Source organism: Parus major, chromosome 9 (genome assembly GCF_001522545.3).
Source record: "Parus major isolate Abel chromosome 9, Parus_major1.1, whole genome shotgun sequence".
Lineage (NCBI taxonomy): Eukaryota > Metazoa > Chordata > Aves > Passeriformes > Paridae > Parus > Parus major.
Window position 1 is genome coordinate 15,686,387 of NC_031778.1, and position 20,434 is coordinate 15,706,820.

At 38.6% G+C, this 20,434-nt stretch overlaps 2 protein-coding genes across 2 annotated transcripts in view; one reads left to right on the top strand and one right to left on the bottom strand.

The window, feature by feature from the left end:
• The window catches only part of PSMD1 (proteasome 26S subunit, non-ATPase 1), a 65,167-nt gene that overhangs the window by 25,173 nt on the left and 19,560 nt on the right, over positions 1-20,434 (top strand). The window contains exon 17 of the mRNA XM_015637446.3: positions 19,308-19,422. Coding sequence (XP_015492932.1) covers positions 19,308-19,422 — 115 coding nt within the window. The remainder of the gene's footprint in view (positions 1-19,307; positions 19,423-20,434) is intronic.
• On the bottom strand, positions 194-11,068 carry HTR2B (5-hydroxytryptamine receptor 2B). Its single transcript, XM_015637450.3, has 3 exons — positions 10,276-11,068; positions 3,349-3,549; positions 194-1,323 (listed from the first exon to the last, which is right to left on the bottom strand). The coding sequence occupies exons 1-3, from the start codon at positions 10,583-10,585 to the stop codon at positions 443-445; spliced, it is 1,392 nt and encodes a 463-aa protein (XP_015492936.1). The 5' UTR covers positions 10,586-11,068; the 3' UTR covers positions 194-442.

The window sequence follows — 20,434 nt, forward strand, 5'->3', positions numbered from 1 at the left end:
TGCTGGTCTGTTTACAGAGATTTAAATTTAAATGTGAGCTTGTATCTCTCTGCTACTTCCATTGTAGAGCATCAACCTACAAAGTTTTGTCATCCTGACAGAGCAAATGTTAGAGTAGTGTTTGTACAGAAACTCTTTTCTTATAAAGATGTGCTTTGAGGAGACTGAGGGTGATGAGAACTGAAGTCAGATATTTAAACTGATTTAGCTTTTATTTATTTCCCTCTTCCTTCTACATGAGTCATTTGTCATGGAATGAAGTTGTGGTTGCCACCATGGGGTTAGGGTAAAAGTAGAGAAGACTTTGGAGGAGAGGAATTAATACAAATTTATAAGATTGCTTTCATAAATAACAGAAACCAACAGTATTTATACCTTCTTACAGTGCAGTTACCTAGAATAATACATACAGAAATACTGTATGGACATGGCTGCCATTCCACTATACATAGCTGACTTGTTCTTCTGTTTTATCAACCTCATTCTCGGTGAGCAGCAATGTATCCAGCAGAATGGCTGATGATGCTTGGATGGGTGAGCTCCTTAGCTTCATTGGACTCTGGTATATAATGGGGTTAATCCCATTTCTCATCCCATTCATGACAAAGAGCTTGGAATTTTCTGCTACAGAGCTTCTGAAAGAGATCCTGCTGGAGCGCTGCCCAAGGGCCTTGATAGGCTTTGTGGTCTGATAGTTGCAAGTAATGTACCTGCTGAAAGCCTCCCTAAAGGTTTTGTTGAAGAGTGTATATACAAGAGGGTTCACTCCTGAGGATACATACCCTATCCAAGCAAATATTTCCAAAAGCTTTTGAAAAACCTCCTTGTTGCAGGAGTTGCACAGAACTGAGCTGATGTTTGTTATAAAGAACGGGCACCACATCAGCAAGAAAAGAAAAAATACAATCCCCAGAACTTTTGATGCCCTTTGTTCATTGGTTATCGTTTGCATGGACTTCCTCCCAATTGTGGATGTCCTGCAGATAAGCATGTCACTGGACAAAGTCTGGTCCTTTCTGGAGCCATTTAGCATGGCCACCTTTTCTGGTGAGGAGGCAGGTGTTGTGTCACGCTGAAAGACGGTGGACACTGTTGACCAGGTGAAGCGCTGGGGCGGCTTGTTGATCAAATAGGCCTTTTTGCGCAGCACTTGGATTGTCAGGAAATAAGTGACGATCATGATAGCGAGGGGAATGAAAAAGGAAGCCACTGATCCGTACAGAATGAAGTCATGAAAACGATCAGGCATCAGGGCACACGTGATGTTTGTAGAGTTACCATTTCCATCCTCAATGCCTCTGATAGGAACTGGAATTGCAATGCCTGTAGGAACAAAAACAAGTGCTTCAGCAAAGGGTAATTGCTTGCAATCACTTCAGTAGGCCTGAAGCATTGGGGTTTCTAAAGAAAAGTAATTCCTGAGCTCTGGAGCAGGGATGGGGTGATGGACACAACATGAAGTGTTGAGAGCATCGCGTGGGTAATTGGGCAGATGGTACTTTGTAAGCCTTGGCAGGCTGAGCGTTAACAGGGTGCCCTTTCTAAGGGGAATGGGCCTAACTCATAGTGATTGAGGAAGCAGTATAAAGTTGCCAACTTTTCAAGTGTAAAACACATGAATTGCTTTGATTCTGGTTATTAGAATTGGTATGGCTTTCCTCCAGTGAAATATCTTTCCCTAATGCCATCTCCCCCCTTTTTTGTTTCTCTTCCCCAGGGTAACATTTACACTTCTTGAAGGGCAGTTTTGTAAATACATAAATCTTGTCTTTCCCTCTTCTGTTAACCACATCAAGTGACAGACAGCTGATTTTTTTTCACCCTGCTTGACTCTTTCATATATACAAGTAGCTAAATAGTTGCCAGAATTATGCAGTGTGTGTTTGAGATGGATTTGTTGTTTAAATTCTCCTGCATATTTAGGAGTGTTTAAATGAGGCTGGCTAGCTTTGTAATTCACCAGTCGTTTAAAAAAAATGTTAGCAGTCTTGTCTTTTAAATGAATTTTTTATAACCACTAAATTACAGTCAGCACTTCATTTGCCAGCAGTCTGACATTACAACAAAAACAACAGGTTCCTTGCTGTCTGGTGAAGCTGATTTGTGCTGTTTTCTGATACCACTTAATGAGATATAGGGATTTACTGAATTCCTCTGCTACTCTGCTTACTGAAGTTGGTTGAAGGCAGCAAGAGCAAAATGGGTTACCCTTCAGCAGCTTGATTCCTTTCTTAATTAGAAGCACACCTTCAGATACAACAAGCATTTAAAATGAAGATTGAACCAAATTAACCTTTGATTTGGAGAACCTGCTCAGCTGCAGAGTAGTTTTATGTTAGATAAAAAGAAATTGAAAAGTAAGTGCTGTTTAATGGCAATAAATCATACATTAAAAGGTCAACTTGTGAACGTCTTGTCATGCTAAGTTCCTTTTTAGAGGGGGGGTGGGATGGGGCAGGTTGGTGAGAGAATAGATATGGCATGTTTTCTCCTATCATCACAGCACTTCCAGAATTTTTTTCAACTCAGAAATTGGAGGCTTGCCTCAGCCAAGAAGGTAGATGTACCCATTCTCCTATGCATCACTGGCCTTAATAATGCAGAATAATTTTGTTTGGTCTTGCACACAGAGCATACAGCACTAAAGCTGTCTGGAGTGTGTATTAAGTTTTTTGAATTAAATGTTTTCACTTCCTTAGCTCATTTAACAGATTGATTTTTTTAAGCATTAAAGACAGATGATGTGCCACATGCACATCACAGAGACACTGATATCATAGAAGTTTGTATGTTGGTATAAACTTCATCATATAAACTGTTCAGGGGTTGTTGTTTTGATAGTTAGGGGTTTTTTTGTTAGACATTAGCCTTTCTATATGCTGTCAACCTGGATGTTAACAGCCACTCATTTATATCTTTGCTATAAATAATTAACCCTTTTGTACTTCCTTTGTGGCACAGAATTGTACCAACATCTATTCAAGGCTTAAAATTGTCTTTGGGACAAAATATATCACTACAGGAACATGAAATCTTGCTTTCCCAGGAGACATTCTGTACATGCAGATATTGTCTTCTGATTTTTTAACTTTTAGGACCATGAAGAAGAGTGATGATTAATATTCTGACTCAATGCTTGGCTGGTGAGCCTAATAAGGAGCAGTGGTTCAGGCAGATTTTTGTGATGTAGCTGTGTATGGTCTAAGAGGTGAACTTCAGCCAGCCTGAGTGTTATGGTCCTCCAATCAATAGTACTTGGCCAAATTTTCCATTTTCACAACATTTCACCTATTGTTTTGGACATGAAAAGCTTCTGTGTTCCTTTTCCAGTCTCCTGGTCTCACATACCTATTGAAATGAGCCAAACCACAATGATTTTGATGATTGTTGTAGCCCATGAATTGTATTGGCTGGCCTGGATTGGCTTTTTTATCGCAATGTAGCGGTCCAGGGAGATGGCACAGAGGTGCATGATGGAAGCTGTGGAAAAGAGGACATCAAGGAACAGCCAGACGGGACACCAGGCAGTTGGTAAAGGCCAGGTATTGTCTGAAAGAGAACAAAAAACTCATTAGAACCTAAGCTTTTTGAGAACTTTCAGTGTGTCATTTTCCTGTGGCATCGGCATCTTTGAAAAGTTCATAGTACTACAGGAACTGAGCTTCATCACTGCCTCGGGTGGGTTCTGTCTTATATTTTAATTAGCTCCTGACTGCCATGGTTGCTGCCATCATATTCATCAGGCTGTATTGTGTACTATAAACCTTTCCCTGTCTTTTTGTCCTTTTGTAGCAAGGACTCTGGATTTAAAAGTTTATAAAAAATGGACCATGACTGTTTTGTTCTTGTGACCCTGCTGTTAAATCATTTTTTTCAGCTCTTTCTGCTTCACAGTCCTGTGATTCAAGGTTAAATAAAATGGAGGGATAATGGATCATAACTGAAGTATTAGTTAGTCATTGTAGAATCACTATTGAATCTTAGGAGTGATATTGAAGAATCTTATTCACACATATTTAAAATGAGTTTGCTCTGTCCCTTGGCCAGATATACCACCATTGAGCACTAATGTGGCAGAGTAGGGCTGTTCTATCTCAGTAATGATTTTATAAAAACTTAACATTTTTGTGCATGTCCTTTTTTGTTGTTGTTTCCTCAAGAGCCATGTCTGGCATCCTGTTTCTTAGTGTAGTTACCTGTCCTTAATATTAATCTTTATAGCAAACATAGGGTCTGTCAACTGCACTGTGTCCAGGATAAAGTTTTTATAGTGTTCAGATTTCCAAAAGGCTTGTATTTTTGAGACCTGTGTCTCCCCTATCAATGTCTGCAGTACCAAAAGAACTTTGATGGAACTCTGTTTATTATTTTTTTAACTGGTCTTATTTTCACTCAGAGGTAGCTTGTATTGCAGTCTGGTGCAGGCAGTGTTCAGTTTGAGGTGCACTTTAGTGTTGTTTGTCTAAAAGGGTGTTCTGTAGCCCCAGGGAAGAATGTGTGAATGAGGGAGATTTTTCTGTTTCTCGTGGTAGAAGTTGATCTACTAAATGTATTTTTCCTCCCTTATAAAATTCAGCTGTACTCAGTCAGTAAGTACTTTAATAGTATTGCCAGGGAAATCAGTTCTTGCTGAATGATGATAAGGGGGGAAATATTGCATTTCTAACAAATCAGAGTGGTTTTCATTTTCCTGGTCAGCATAAACAGACCTGCATGCTGAGAACACCAAATGAGCTGGACTTTTGTAATGTGCAGTCTTATCAAAGTGGTAACATTGCAGTCATTTGAGATGAAAACATTTTTTCGGAACGTGACTGATAGATGGAAATGATAACGAGGCTGCGTTGGCTTGAATTATAAACTCCAGTGGATGGAAAATTTTATGAAAACAAACATAGCAAGTACTTGTCTGCACACTCACCTATGCTGGAAAACCTTCTGTGTTAAATAAAGAGAATGGATGGATGGAGCCCTGAACTGAACCTCATTCGCCCCCAAAGCAGAGGACTCCAGGTGAGGATGATGTAGGCAGTGAGGCAGATGGGAAAGAGACAGTCTGCTTTCAACTTATTAACCAGAAAATTTTAGTATGTACCATAATAATTTCCTAAAATAGATTCTGTGGTTGAAATTATGCTTCAAAAAACTTGGTCTGTCAGGCAGGTATGAGGAAGTTGTAATTAGTAAATTATGAAACATTTACTCATCTCTAATTTTCATGCCTAGACTTTCAGCTGGCAGTAAGGTTTTTTCTGAAACAGATTTCCTTTAAAAAGAAAAAAGTATATTGTAGTTCATGTAACCAGCTGTAATTTAAAAAAATACAGTTAAAAGAAGTAACTGATTTGATGGGCTTGAAATGGTTTTGCTCACTCCAGTAAACTGACAGCTTCTTTTGACTTTGTGTTGATTAGTTCAGATAAAACATGAACAATAGAAAGTGTGTTCTACAACTTGAAGGATGACAGATAACACAGCTGGATTTCCAGTCAGCAGCTAATACTTCTTTTGGATAGTACTCGCATGCCATTCCCTGGATTATAACTGCTTTGAGTTCTGGAGAATCCCAGTGTAAGAAGTCTTTTCCTTTTTTAGTTAGTTTACTGTTTGCAGAAGAAAATACTTTGCAACAAAAGGCCCTTTTGCTTCTTTGAAATAAAGATACATTTAAAAAGTGATCTGATACAAAGCAGTCTTGTACATTTTTGAGTTGTAAGAGTTTTTGTGAGTTGACAAGTGCAACTGAACAGAGAAAGCTTTCTATTTTCTTTATTTTTGTCTGGTTTTAAACTGGGTACAGAAGGCAGTAGGTTATCACATGCATGATTACAGCAATATGTCATGCTGTATTTGTGTGTAAGAGATGCTGGTTTTTGACCAAACAAAATCAAACTAAACTTTAAGTGCAGTAACTGATAAGAACTGTAGATAATGGTTATTATTTAAATTAAATAAATATCATGAAACTGATATTTTCAAGTCCAGAGGAGTCACACAGTTGTCTAGGATTCGTTCTGTGGTGTATTTTGCTCTAACTTCCTTTGATTTCTAGGTTACATCTGCATTAGAAGCTTTGTGCCCGTTGTTTGAAGCAATGCTCTGGGCCGAGTTCTTGTCCTTTTCTAGTGATGGTGGTGCTGTCTATCACTGTTGGCCTATTCTATTCATATAGAGTAGGGAAATAATGGAATATTAATTTCCTTTCATGACTCAGAAAGCACCTCTGACCCTTGAATGTAATGGTGACCTTGCTTGGTTGTTGTCCTGCTTTGTAATTCAGAACATAAAATGAATATGTCCTTCCAGGTAGTGATACAAAGCCGTTAGCAGGTCATGCTTAGTTTGGACTGTTCTGATTCTCCTATTATAAATGTACATTGTGGAAGCAGACCCAGAGCATTTACAAGGCAGAGATTCTCCACTTGCATTTTTGGGGGGAGTTAATAGAGATTGGATTTTTATTTAATTTTCTTTTCTAAATGCCTTGGTAACAAAGATACCTTCGCTGAAAATTTGTCTGGTTTCTCCAACTGTCAGGTGGTATAAGTTAAAAAGAAATTCCTTCTTCCTACAAATCTTATCTTAAATCCTCCCAGCACTGCAGCAGTACTGTTGTTGCAAATTTTGCTTATTTGGAGTCAAAATAAGACCAGATACATGCTCTAAGGTTTGTCTTGCACCTTAAGAGAAGTAAAATGAGCTTTTACCGCAACTGTCTACCCTTGATTAATCTTTATTTAAGAAAAGCTTTATTTATAGGAAATACCTTGGAAATGTGTAATCCTTAAAACAAAGTACAGTATAGAAGAGCTGCTCTTGCTGAAAGCCAAAATGTTTTCTGAAAGCTTGAGAGAAAGCACTGCTTGTGTACATATGTAAGTATGATTGAGAGAAGTCTTTAAATAGACTTGGAAACCATTTGTTCTTCTGCTGTAAGGGCTGCAGAAATTTGTGACATTGTGTTAAAGGGCCTTGTTGCTGTTATAATGATGCTTTTGCTGAGATGGAAATGGATATTTTCAGTCACCAGCTCCTGTAAGCGTAAGCTTCAATCTTGACACTGGTGCGTGTTTCTGTAGCTGTGGGTGTTCACCCTCACTGCAGTACTTGGCTCCATGGGCTGCCAAGGCCTGGTGTCTCCAGGCTGTTCTCTAGGGTTTTTTTCAATTTATTCAAAGTATTTTTTTCAATTTTACTTACTTTCTGATAAACCCTTGTTTTCCTACTTATCTTTAGATTTGAGATTTTGGAAAGTAGTCCCCAATTAAAGTTTTCTCTGGCAGTTTGCACAAGCAAGAAGGGAAATTTTTTTGTGGTTCATCATCAGTAATGGGGGAAGATTAGGACTGGTTACTTGTGATAAATTAGAATAATGATTTGCAACCTAGTATGATCAGCATTGCTTTCTGATTTTAAGTGGACAACTATTGGGTAGAGAAAATGTATTTTAAAAGATGGAACATATGTTGTCTTCAAGTAACCCATTGCCCACCAAGCTGTGGACATCAGACTTCTTCCTGCTACAGACTTTGCAAATGGGAGGCTCTCTCAAGTTTGTTTACTAATCTCACTATTCAATGATTTTCAGTACTTCTTAGTTTTAGAAATTGGGGTAATTGTTTTGAAAGCTAGATTTCAGAGAATGCAGTTATCTTCTAGTGGGCCCTCCTTGCTTGTTTTTTTTTTTTTAAGAAATGAGAAGAATTCAGCAAGCTATAAAAGCTATGAAATGTTTATGTATTCTGACACTCATACTCCTAAATTAAAATTGCTGTGTATGCTTGTTGTACAAGTGTCAGAGTACATTTTGGTTTCTCTGCTGAGAAGAAATCATATGCTGCTCATGGCATTACACCTGCAAGTGAATTTACAGAGTCATTTATTTACTTATTTTTAAAAGGGGCAGCTCTTTATTAAAGGCATGGTCAATTTTTGAAGATTTTTTGATAAATGTTCTGTCAGGGTGTGGAGCCAATGTCTGTATCAGGTTTTGATTTTGAACACCCTGTGACACACTGTTTTGTACAGTCAGGATCTGAATGTGACTGCACTTTAGTTCACACCTTTTCCTTCAAATCTTCTCCACATAATTAGATATCAGTCCCAAATCAGAAGCATAATATTTGTACTCTGTATCTAGAAGCTGCACCCAGCTCTTTCATTATTATGGAAACATTCCTGTGTGGAGGTGCCAGGAGGCTGGATTTAGTTTGCTGTCTGCCTGTCCATGACTATTCTTTGTTCAAGTAGTTATCTGGCTAATGTAGCTTCAAGATTTAGACTTGTTATGTATTTAATGTCTGTTCTATCTTCATTCCAGTAACTCCTCGTGTTTTGCTCACGCTTTGAACTTCTATAAACACCTCAGCATCTTCTCCTAGTTGGTGAAGAGGCAAAGCAGTTTTTCTGGTTGGCTGCCAAAGAGAGACTTGTATGCAAGAAATTTCAGTTTTAACCACTGTTGTGTGGAAGGCGGGTTGTGGTCATAATTAATTATAACTGATTTCACTACTTTCTGGTAAATTTCCTGCACCATGAAAGACGTTTTTGTTTGACTTTTGAATTAAGATTCCTAGCGTGCTTTAAACTGTTGTAACCAGGGTTTAGCAGTGGAGTAATTGAGAGATTAAGAAGCAATAGAGTCCTTACAAAGTTATAAAGGAAAGATTTGTTAGTCTAGCAGACTGGAAATAATAATAAAAAAAATCCAAAACAAGGAAACTCTACCACTACCAAAAACCTATTCCACAAAATCCAGAATCTACATTCCCTTCATATTGATTGCTAGTTAATACTAGTACTTTTTAAGTCTAGTAGCTTTATTGTTGTTAGTAATGAGAGCTTTGGCAGGCACTAAGCAATTACAGCATCCCTGTGTAAGTATGGAAATGTGTATCTGTTTCTTGCCTCCCACACACATGCACTTACATGATGTACCAATGTTTTCTATAAGTGACTGGTTTTTTTGAGTTAGAAGTCACTGTCTCAGTTATGTACATTCAGTTTTCTTTTTAGAAATTGTTGCTTGAAAAAAAATCCCTAGTCTATGATCTGAGTGCTGAATTCTGACCTCCCATTCGTACTTCTGTTCAGGGACAAGTCTGTAACACACAGAAATTCTCAAGGCATTTAATGAATAAACACATTTGTTAATAAAGTGATACCAATTTTCTGTAGCAAGCAGAAGCTACTGATGGCCTTTCTGAAATAAAGTTTATGATTGTGTTTGCTTGTTGCTCAGGCAACTCTTTGAGTCTAGCCTAGGAAAAATGAACTGCAGCCTTTCTTAGGACCCAGTGTACCTTAAAGGTAACTATATAAATCTTAATTGAAAAACTTGTCTTATTGATTTTTTTTCATTTATGGTATGAAAATGTTTAAATAAACAATTTAAAACGTATTTTTTAAGAAAATTTAGCAGTAAAAAATAGAGACTTGCCCATGGAGTTGCTTCTAATTAGTTGTCAGAAGCAGTATCTGAAATAAAGCTGGGCGTGAGAGGCTGTGGAAAAATCATGCTTGTTCTGTAAGGACTAATGAGAAAGAAAATGTCACATCCAATGTTTGTTCATGTGAAAAATACCTATTTTATTTCATATGAAGCAGACTAAATGACAGATCCATATCTCAAACATGAGGTACATGGATGGAGGCTTCCTTGGCTTGACAGATAATTTGATTGTTATGTCTTATGAACCTGTGGCTTTCCCCAGGGCGGGAGAAAATCAATTTCTCTGAAACTGGTATTGGTAAAGTTTGTTGTCACTGATGGTGCCAGGGAGCAACTCTGACTGACCATGTAAATATATGACTGCTCATGGAGTCAATACTCAGGTAAAATCAGGTGCATTACTCATAGAAAGTTCAAAACCTGTTCAGTGTACTGAACAGATATCCAACCTTGATTTCAAGTTTTTAAAGAGAATACTGCCTGCAATTAGTGTAATATAATACAACAAATACCAGCATTGTGATGGTGTTGTTAAAAATTATATTACACTGTACAAAATGTAATTCCCTGTGTGTCAGCAATATTTTTAAGTCTTGGATGATTTTTGAATGGTTTGTTTCAAAGGAAAGAATATCTACATAGTTGTACTTCCCATAAAGACATTAAGCTGTATTAAGGTGAGAGGGAGAGAAGATTTAGCAGCCCTCATCCAAGTGATTTTTTAAATTGTAATGCTGGAAAGCAAGCAACTTTTCTGTTTAAATTAGATCTCCCAAAATTGTACCCCATATGCAAACCTGCTGAAACAAACATGTTGCACTTACCAAATAATATTATGAGAAGGGCAATTGGCATCACAAAAAGACCCACAAGTAAATCTGCCACCGCCAAGGACGTCAGAAAGTAGTTGGTAGCATATTGCAACTTCTTCTCCAGGGACACTGCCAGAATGACAAGTATGTTCCCCCCAATGGTGGGGATTATCACCAGGAGGATCAGCAATGCTACCCAGTGCACTTTGTTCCCTTGTTCCTCACTTGTGTAGTCCTGCTTGGGTGCTCCTGTTACTGAGAGAGGCAACAAAGATCCATTGCCAGCTCCAGATCCATTCCAGGACTGTAAAGGATGGGGCATTTTTGTGTGCAGTGGAATGTCTTCACGAGCTGTATTTTGCGCAGGAGTTGCATACGGTGTAAGAGTTCTCTCTTCCTCTCTGGTCCAGGATGGTCTTGAAGAAAGGCCAGCATGGTCAGTATAGTGAACTGGTCATCTGCTATTTTGAGATACAAGAACCATGTCCAAGCTGGTATCCAATTTTTTTAATTCTGTGCCTTGCCGGGCACGAAAGAGTTTTAAAAATGAAAGTCTTGTCTTGTGCCCATCTCTGGTTGGTAGGGTTCAGGGGTCTGGTCTCCCCTTCACAGCGATGTTCAGATTTCAGAATATTATAAGAAAAAAATCAGTAGCTGTCAAAAATAAGCCGTGCATTAGCTTCCTTTTTTTTTTCTTTTCTCCAGCAGTAAGGAGTGATAGATGAATCTGAATGCGAAATGATTCCCTTTAGGTGCAGTCTATGTAGATTTGCTCCTTCTGAGTACAAACTGATGCAGAGGCAGATGCTCGAGTTGTGTATGTGCAACTCCTCCTCTCCCGAGTGTCTAGTCTCCAGCAGTCTGTGCGTAGGCAGACAGCAGTTCCCATATTTCCCCTTATTAAGAATCCTATTTCTCCTCAGAGGGTAACCCCAAAAATATCTTCAGAAATTATGTATGAGGTTTCCGTTTTAATCTCAACACTTCCTAATTTATCAGGTAAGGGTCAGGAAGCTACGGACAATAAAACACTGCTGACAGTCTCAAGGGGACCATAAAGATTTATCGAACTGAGACATCTAAATTTACCCATTACTTGAAGGGGTGGGGGTGAATAAAATGCTTGTTTTTGTAATCTGAGGCTTTTATTAAGCTCAACCCGTTCTGTCCCTCTGTCTTTCTTTCTCTCTCTGTCAACTCTGCTAAAGACTTAAGGCTGGCATTTCCCCCTTCAGGCAGAGACTCAAACAGCTGTCCCAACATTAAGCTGAAAAATGCTCAGTTACTGAGAAGATTTGATGTGTTACCGTTTTCAGGTGAAGAAAGCCTTACCTTTTTCTCTTTACATCCAGGAAGATCCTTTATAATTTTCTCTTTCATCACACGGTGAAAGTTGAGGTTTTTCACTACTTTCCGGAAAACATGTTCATTTGCTTTTGGCTTTTATAATATTTCTGAAGCTTTTCTCTTTGTGTGGTTTTTTTTAGCACATTTCTTCTATCACAAAGATTAAGAATTTCTGTTTTGGGAAAACTGTGTTTCTTCTCATCCAGGTATTTTCTTCAACTCTGAAATGGAGGAGAAGAATAACTTATACCACATGTAAAAAAGGATAGAAATAAGGTTGTATTCTCTTGCTGTCCTTTAACTTCCATTCCTTGTTGATTCTACTTAGGTGATCAGCAGAGTCTGTGTGCAGTTCTCTCTTTGTTCATAAGCAAAGCTTGCAGTTTGCTGCTACCCTTGTTCGTTGATTGACTCCTTGCAGTATATCCAGCTCCAGTGTTTGAAAAGCAGGGAAGTGGGTGGGTGGAGGTTTGACTGGAAATAAGACAGAGAGGGTTAATTGATTCACTGCTCCAGCACTATCATGTGTGCTCTCTGTAGCTGTATCAGGATGTGCAGGTTCTGGAAATGACCCTTCACACTACAACATTCTGTCTCTGTGCACCGTAGCGTGGCTGGCTGGCTGGCTGCTGCTCGCTCTCTGGGCTCTCCTGCTCACTTGCTTTCTGGACAGAAGCACAGTTAACCCTAAAATGTTCCGCAGCCCTGTAAACACTTTTCTTGCCTAACTTTATGGAAGTGTTGTGTAGCACACTTAGAACTAGTGTGTGCACTGTTACTTTAAAACTTTCCTTCTGCAGCTGCTTTTTATTATCCTGAATATTCTCCTTTGCTACCTTCCAACTTTCAGTCGGATGTATGTATAGCCTCAGTGTCATCTTATAGTTCTGCATTAGAATGGAAATAGAGTTCACTTCCAAGGACATTAGCTGCAAAATTGTGTAATAAGTCCTTGAGTAAAGGCCAGAAGAGACCATGAGATCATGGTCTGACCCTCTGTATGACACCAACTGTTACATTCCATGAATTGCTAGTGCTTACCAGCCTTGAGCTGGAAATCAGGTCCTCAGTAACTGTGCATTAATTTATATTTCTCTTAAAAAGAAAAAAAAAATCTATCTCTAGAATGTGGGGCCAAAGAGAGAAGGCTGCTGTCAGAAATTAACAGAAATACTTAAAGTGTATTCAGATGATAGAATAGAATTTTCAGTAGTTTTCACTTGTTCCTTGTTTTTCCTGTTTAAAGGAAATTGTCAGTAAGATTCCATGCTGTATTCATTTACAATTGAGTGTTGATTTATTTATTCATCAGAGAAGTACATATTACAAAAATAAAGATTAATCTAGCTGTGGTAATACTGTTTCCTTATCTGGCCACCTCCCTATTGTCACCGCTGACAGTACTGAGAGAGCAGAGCACATGAAAAGATATAAAGAATGGAAATTGAGACAGGACAATACCTTATTTGGCTAATGAGCATTTGGATTCAGTTTTTCTTAAGCTCCACCATGTCTAATCAACTTCTGGTTTATATTTTATAAATCTTGAAAGATATCCTGCCATTAATCTAGCTGTACTTGAAGTTTTTATTGCAGATTGTTCTGATGAAAGCTAATGAATACATCTATATCTAATTGAAAAGGAAATTCTTTTTAAAATACAGATAAAACCAATTATCTTAGGAACTTGCAGAAGATGATTCAAGTTTAGTGGTATGGTGACTTGCAAGCGTTTTTACCTCTTTGGTGCATTGTTTAATTTCAGAGAGATTAAAAACATGCCTGCCCTTTGTGATGTTTTCTGAACTTCACCAGATTTGAGAAACACATCCTTCTCTATATCTATTACAGACTTTCAGCAGGTTCTTCACTATATCTTCTGGCCAGGCTTTTTGTGCAGACCACTGTCCTGCCCCTATGTCCAGCTCTTCTCCTGTGTTAATGATGGTAAACCTTAAATCATGCTAGACCCCACTCCTGGTCCACTGTAAACAGAATATTTGGACCGTATATAGATATTGTTTTTATTTCCCATCCCTTGCTGTTACTTTTGTTTTCATATTGCCAGTGTTATTTTATAGAGCCATGTCTCCATCAGATATGAGCTGTCTCTGGTGAGTGCTGTTCAGCCAGTACATATCCCCCAAGTTCACTAGCTGTGCTGTACATGAAATAGTTGCAGGAAATTCCTGGTTTGGGAATAGCTGAGATCATTTTTGTCCAGAGAGAGAGAGATGGGATGTTTAGTCTACACTGGATATATCAGTTTGTTGCATTTTTTTCTGCAGGTTATCTGTTTTCTATATATTTCTCTTTCTGTTGCACATCTCTACCTCCAGAAATGACCACAAACTGTGCAGTTAATATTTGCATTTCTCCTTTGTTAACTCATTCATGGATGAAATGAAACTTCTGTTAGCTTTTTATTTTTTTTTATTTGCCATTACACCACTAAAACAACTTGTGGAAAGAGTTCTGTAGAAAATGGTAAATTCATAGCCAATAGTTTTAAAAAGTTATAAATATTTAGAGCCTTTTGAAATATGACTGGGGACACTTAATGAGGAATTTAAAAGATATTTGACATTGTTCTTCAATTCTCTGACATTTCATTTTTCAGTGAGTCCTTAAATATTTAGACTAAAAAATAAGTGCATGTTAGTGATGCTTCAGATGTTTCCATTTTTAGTCTCGATCACAAGACCACTGTGATGAGGTTTTTTACAGTATTCTGTATATTTACTTGGTGATGCTACCATATATTTTTTTTTTTTTTTTGGTGGGATTTCATGTTTAAAAATTGCTGAAATATGAAGAAAAGCAGCAGTTAATGCATTAATCTTGAGGATGTGCAGTTTAGAGGATTAGAGATAAACTGCTCAAAGGATGTGCTTTTAACTGGTCTGTGATGTAAGACACTTGAAGTGAAATGTGCTACAAGATCTGGTGATGTGAGTTTTTAGTTTATCTTTTTGCATGCTTCATGGGGGAAAAAGATTACAGTGGATTGTTAAGAGCCAATGTACCTAACTGTGATCCTCAACTTTCAATAGTCCAAGAAGGCTCTTGCAGGCAAAGCCTACTGAGAACTAGGATATCTGCTGATGTTGCAATTGTAAAGACTTTCAGAGAAAATCAGTTTAGGTCAACACCATGGATAGAAAGGGAATCTGACTTCTTTCTTTGTCCAGCTGACCTGGGCATTTGGGGTTTTTTTTTTCATATTAGTCAGTGTTAACAATCAGCATCCTGGTTTTCATTCTGTTAATTTTTGCACTGGAGGATTAAGAAAAGGTATTTTTCATCTTTCTTTGGAAGTAATGAAGAATACAAAATTATCTTTGGTTTCTCAGAAATTCTAGGCTACTTAGAAACTAAGTATGAGCTTTTTATGGAGACAGTATGAGAGCTGAGGCTAAGGCAGTTGGGCAGGAGTCAGGCAGCTCCTCTGTGTTTTCACTGGTTTCAGTTTCTGGGAAGATTGAAAATCCATAGTGTAGGGTGTTTGTTTCTTACAGAGGTTTCAAGAGGAAGCAGTTGGTGAGTAAAACTAATAAAATGCAAGCTGTTGTGTTTTGCTGAGAATCTCTATTGGTGCATCTTTATTTTTCTTTATGATTTTGTTTGACTTCTGAAACAAACCAAACTTGGTCTTAGAGGAAATCCTTCATATGCAGCCCATTTATCACAACAGTAAAATTTAACCTGATGTAGGGTGGAAACAAAGCTGTAGCTGATTACTCTGTTGAAGTCCCATGGAAGAAACTTCTTGAGATTTTTGGCTTCTTTATTCATTTAGTTTCCTGGTAACTCAACATAGTTGAAGCTAGTTATGATGTTGGACTTTTTTTTGTGTGTACAGGTCTGGGTTCACTGACGTCTGCGGTTTCATGGCTTATGTAGGAGCAGCTGAGCAATTTTCAGATTAAAATGAAGGAAATAATTGGGCCATTTTTTTTTCCTCATTTTGCTGTTGTAGTAAAGCGTAATTGCAAAAGCAAACTGCTTGAGTAAAACCAGTGTTAGGAAAAAAGGAAGGAACCAGTGCATTAAAGATAATTTGGTTTTAAAAAATAGATATTGCCTACCTTTCTAAGATACACAGCCCAGTTTTGAGACATGCCTTTGGCTTTAATGTAGGAATTTTAAGATGAAATTACTGGACTGTGTTATGGGAAGGTCATGCTAGAGGACTATGGTACATTGCTTCTGTCCTCAAAATATATTAAATCTACTCCAGGCTTAGAACTTCTACTGTGACTTTCAAGAGGGAAGGAAAATTTTGTGGCTGGAGATAAAATTTCTGCCCACTGAATCTCCAAATGTTATTCTGGTATTTCATGTGATGTTATTTTCTTTGTTTAACTTGCAGTAATGACAAATATCTGTATTAGGACTGAGTAGGAGTAGCAGGCTGCTGAGTGTGAGTTGTGACAAACCATTTCTCTTTTATAGTACAGTTACTAAGATGTCTCACACTCTTCATTATTTCTCTTCATCTCCCACCAGAGGTTTCTACTCTGTAACCACATTGATTCAGCCATCAGCAGTCAACAAAGTGGTGGAGGTCTCCAGCAGGGAGCCAGAAGGGTGGGCTTGGTTTGGGAACCTGTGTTGATACCAATGGAGCAGTAACTTCCTCCATCAGCAGGAGGACTGTCCCTCTGGATTGTGCTGAATGTCACATCAGCAGCTCCAGGGCCAGGGGAAGGAGAACATGGTCATGTTTTAAACACGATCCCCAGGTGGATTACCAGATGGAAGTAATGCCGTGGGAGCACAGTAGCAGCCTGTGACTGCTTATGAGGGCTTTTTAACTTTTCTTTTGATCACTTGGCAGAATTATTTTGGGTTTTATAAATTTTATGGAGTGTGGCTTTGGGTTTATATGGGCTGACCTTTGGCAACATTGGGTAGGACTCTGTAAAACATCTCAGCAATAAAGGACTAAGCAAATGCTACTGCTTAAGCATTGATGCCAACAGTGCTCTTGTGCACTGAGGTCCTGTTCCTCTGATACACACTTTTGTAGGACTCTTTCTCACTTTCTGATCTGCCTTCTAGGATCCCTGTTAAGAGAGAAGACATTTTTTGAAGATTAAGGTTTTTGAGAAAACTGTGTAAAGTGGTGGGATCTAAGTTGCTGCAACTCTCAAAGTGGATTTATGGAAGGCCTCCTGTCAAAATGTTTGACCATTTTATGGATAGATTTGAGATAAAAGTATTTCAAATAATGGCTAAAAATAATTTAGATCTGGCCAAGAATTCAAAAATCAATTAGTGTACGTTAGTCCTGATTTTATAGTAAAAACTATGTTAGAACTTCTGAGCCTGCAGACACAAATATGTGTCCAGGTTAATGATTCTATAAAATCCAGCTTTCTGGACAGGAAATTAATGATTAATGCTTCAGAGTGCATAACTACATCTTTGACATAATGTGTTTCTCTCTTCTTTGGCTCACAATCTGCCTGTTTAACATTATCTGAAGTAATGGAAACACAAAGGTGTTAAGGGTCTTTGTGCAAGAGCTGAAGTCTGTGCAGCTGAATGCTTGGCTTCATTTATTATAGGATTTGTGTCTCCTGGTCTCCACATCAGCTCATTTTTAAAAGAACATTGTAAGTTGTTATTTGAGCAAGAGACTGATAGGTAGGGCACGACTGAATTGTTCTGTTGCAGAGCTTTTCTCCCTTTCTTAACAGAAAATCCCTTTCTTCCTTTTCTCTCCTTTGTCATCATGGCTGAATCTTAGAGGCAGCAGTTTCCAGCAGCTTTGTGGTTCCTTCTCTCCTGTGGGTTTCTTTTGCTGCTGTTGAAGGCCAGGGGGTTGTAAGGTGATGTTGCTAGATGGGATTCTTTCCCCATGTGGATGCTTTGGGAAGACTCAGCTGGAAGTGGTGGGTGGGGGGAAGATGTGGTCGCTTGCTGCCATTACTGCTGAGGAATTGAGTAGCCTCAGAAGCCTGGGTGCCTTTGGATCCCTTCAGCAGTTCTGGAGGAGGACTGGAGCCTGTGTGGTGGTGCTGCCTGTCTGTGATCAGCTGGAGTAGAAGAGAGGAGTGTAAAGAGGAGTTCAGGACTAGCTGTCAGAGGAGACAGTAGGAAAGTGTTGAAATGGGAATAGCTAGAACAGAAATTAATTGAATATGTGTGTCGAGTATAACTGAATTATGAGTGTCATTATATGAACATGTCTTCTGTCCCTCATCACAATGAAAGAAGAGAATGAACTAGATTATTGCTTAAAGTCTTTTTCATTACTGTTTTCTATGATTCAGCTATTCATTTAAATAAAACCTATGCCAGAGTCTATTCTGTAGTGCTTTTTCTCTCAAGTTGTTGAGTGCCTTGACAGGCAGTGATTTTACATGATGTTGTAATTCCTGTGTACAAACAGGTACTGCTGCCACCCCACAACCTCCATCTTTCAGTATAGCAAATGTAAGAAAGGAAGCTAAAACTAAGGTGCTCTTGGCTTCTTCCTATGCACGTTTTAGTCTGAAATCAATTTATAGCAGAAGTAAATTGCAAGACTGCTTATGGGATTGTGAATGTGACAATTCAAATGCTAGTTTGAGCTGCAAGACACAGTGAGATGGCATAAAGAGCCAGATAATGTTCACTCTATAAACAGATATAATGAAATCACTTGCAATTTATAGTTTTACATCTTTCTTCTTCATGAGTGTGTACTTACCAGCTGCATTCCTGCATTGCTTTTGTGTTCATTGTGCCATGAGACTCGATATGCTGAAACGGGCAGTGTTTGGTATTATGGAGTGGTTTGTGTGGCATCAAAATTAAAGGAGGGATAAATATGACCATTAAGATAGGAAGGAAATCAATATATTAACACCTGTGTGTCCTACTGAGCACTACTTCAGAAATACTCAATATTTACAAAGCTGTTTGCATTAGCAACATATGCTTCTGGCTGTGGGAAATTGAGTCTCTCATCTTCCAGCCCTGGGCTGGAAGTTTAGTTGCTGTAGTGACCAGCAGGATGCTGGTTCCCAGCTGGCAAGGCTTAGAGCACATACACCCATTTCAGATCTCTTAAAAGGCAGCAACAGTCTCAGCATGACATTGTAAGGAGGCAGCAGTAGACATTGCTCATAAACAGACTGGAAGTGCGTGTTGTATCAGCATTTCCTCCCATGCTGTGATTTACAGCAGTAGGTGGGGGTGAGGAGGAGATGGCAGAAGCTGTGATTGCAAAAGGGAGTTTGGGACCCACCAACCTTGAAGGCTGATTGAGTACTGGAGGTGAGTTTTGTGTCTACTGATGGGAAATTTACTACTGTGTGTCTCATGGAGGGAAAACCTCTGCTAGTGGAAAGCCTGTCAAAAAGGCATAATTTCTGGAGATAAAGACCTCAGCCTTAATAGATCATTCTGCTGGGTGATCTTTTAAAGGCGGAAAATAAGCACTAAGGAAGATTTCAGTAGTGAGATCTGTGTGTGATTATCTGCAGTGACAGAGAAGTTTATTCATTTGTTTATTAATCTGTTCTCTTAACCCATTTATTCCTCTCCTCTGGTTAAGTTTTGAGAAATGAAAAAATATACAGTGTGGAAGAAAAATTTGAAATTTTCAGGTATGAATAGAGTGAAGTTACCATATTTTGAAGCACAGTACCATATTTTGAAAAACACTAATAATAAACAGTATTCTTTTTTTTTACTTTCTCTAGGACTCCAGAGCAGTGTCCAAGCGTGGTTTCTTTGCTGTCGGAGAGCTACAATCCCCACGTGCGTTATGGGGCTGCTATGGCTTTGGGGATCTGCTGTGCAGGCACTGGAAACAAGGTGAGGGCCAGAAAGAAGCATCTGTGGCCAAGACTGTTCCTGCTCCCTCCTGCCACAGATACATTTGTGTGTAAACATCACACATGCAGATGGATTTCTCACACATGTACACTACCAGTTAGCTGGAGTACAGCACTACTTTAAATTCTTTAACTTTTCTGGGCATAGAGTTTCTTTTCCTGCTTGTACAGAACAGATCAATTAAAATGTTTTTATACATTACTGCCACGTTCTTGGAATTGGCAGAATTTTGTCTTCAAAACTTTCCTTAGAGTTTTCTTATTGTCAAGTTGCCACCAAACTTTAAATGTATGTTCAGTACTCCAAAATCAATACTCCTGTGCCCTTGGAGTGACAGGAAAACAGCAAGTATTTTGCTTAACTTCTAGCTCTTTTAATCTTTCATGTGATACATGATTCATGGAAGATCCATATGGTAAAGCCAAGTGCAGTGAAATTTCATTACATTTATTGTAGTTTCAGGAGTGTAATTAACAACCAGTACATTTTATTCTCACTTTATAAGTATCAGTGAAGGTTAATTCTCATGGATGGTAACAGACCTTTTATAGTAGGATTCCTGCTTCTGCTTTGGGAAGTGAGCACTCACTGGAACAAGCAGCAAGTAAATCTGCTTCTCCCATATGTATATAATAATCTGTAGGGATACAGAGTTGCAGTTTCAGAACAGGTGCACAGACAAAGTAGTATGTCATGCTTCTGAATCTTGGATAAATCTCTTGCTTATCTGTCTCATCTCTTCCTGTATTAAACACTTGGTCTGTGGCTCTTACGTGAGCGCTCCTGAGTGTCATTTGTGCTGCCAAAAGCACAGAATGCTGACGTGCACTGCCTGCCATCTTTAGTAGCTAAAGCATGCAGATTTGAAAGCAAATCTGAGAGAGTCCTATTTTTATCCAGGTCGCTTTCTTCTCAAGTGGAAGGTGGAATCAAGGAGCTAGTTATTTTTAACCTGCTGCATCTGACAAGTTAATTTAAGTGGAAAGGCTTT

Bases quoted from the DNA above. Each gene is read 5' to 3' on its own strand.
- HTR2B (XM_015637450.3), bottom strand. From the start codon at position 10,585: ATGCCCCATCCTTTACAGTCCTGGAATGGATCTGGAGCTGGCAATGGA. The intron at 3,550-10,275 runs GTAAGTGCAACA...GTTCTCTTTCAG, and splicing joins CCTTCTCATAATATTATTTG to ACAATACCTGGCCTTTACCA. The intron at 1,324-3,348 runs GTATGTGAGACC...TTGTTCCTACAG, and splicing joins GGTTTGGCTCATTTCAATAG to GCATTGCAATTCCAGTTCCT.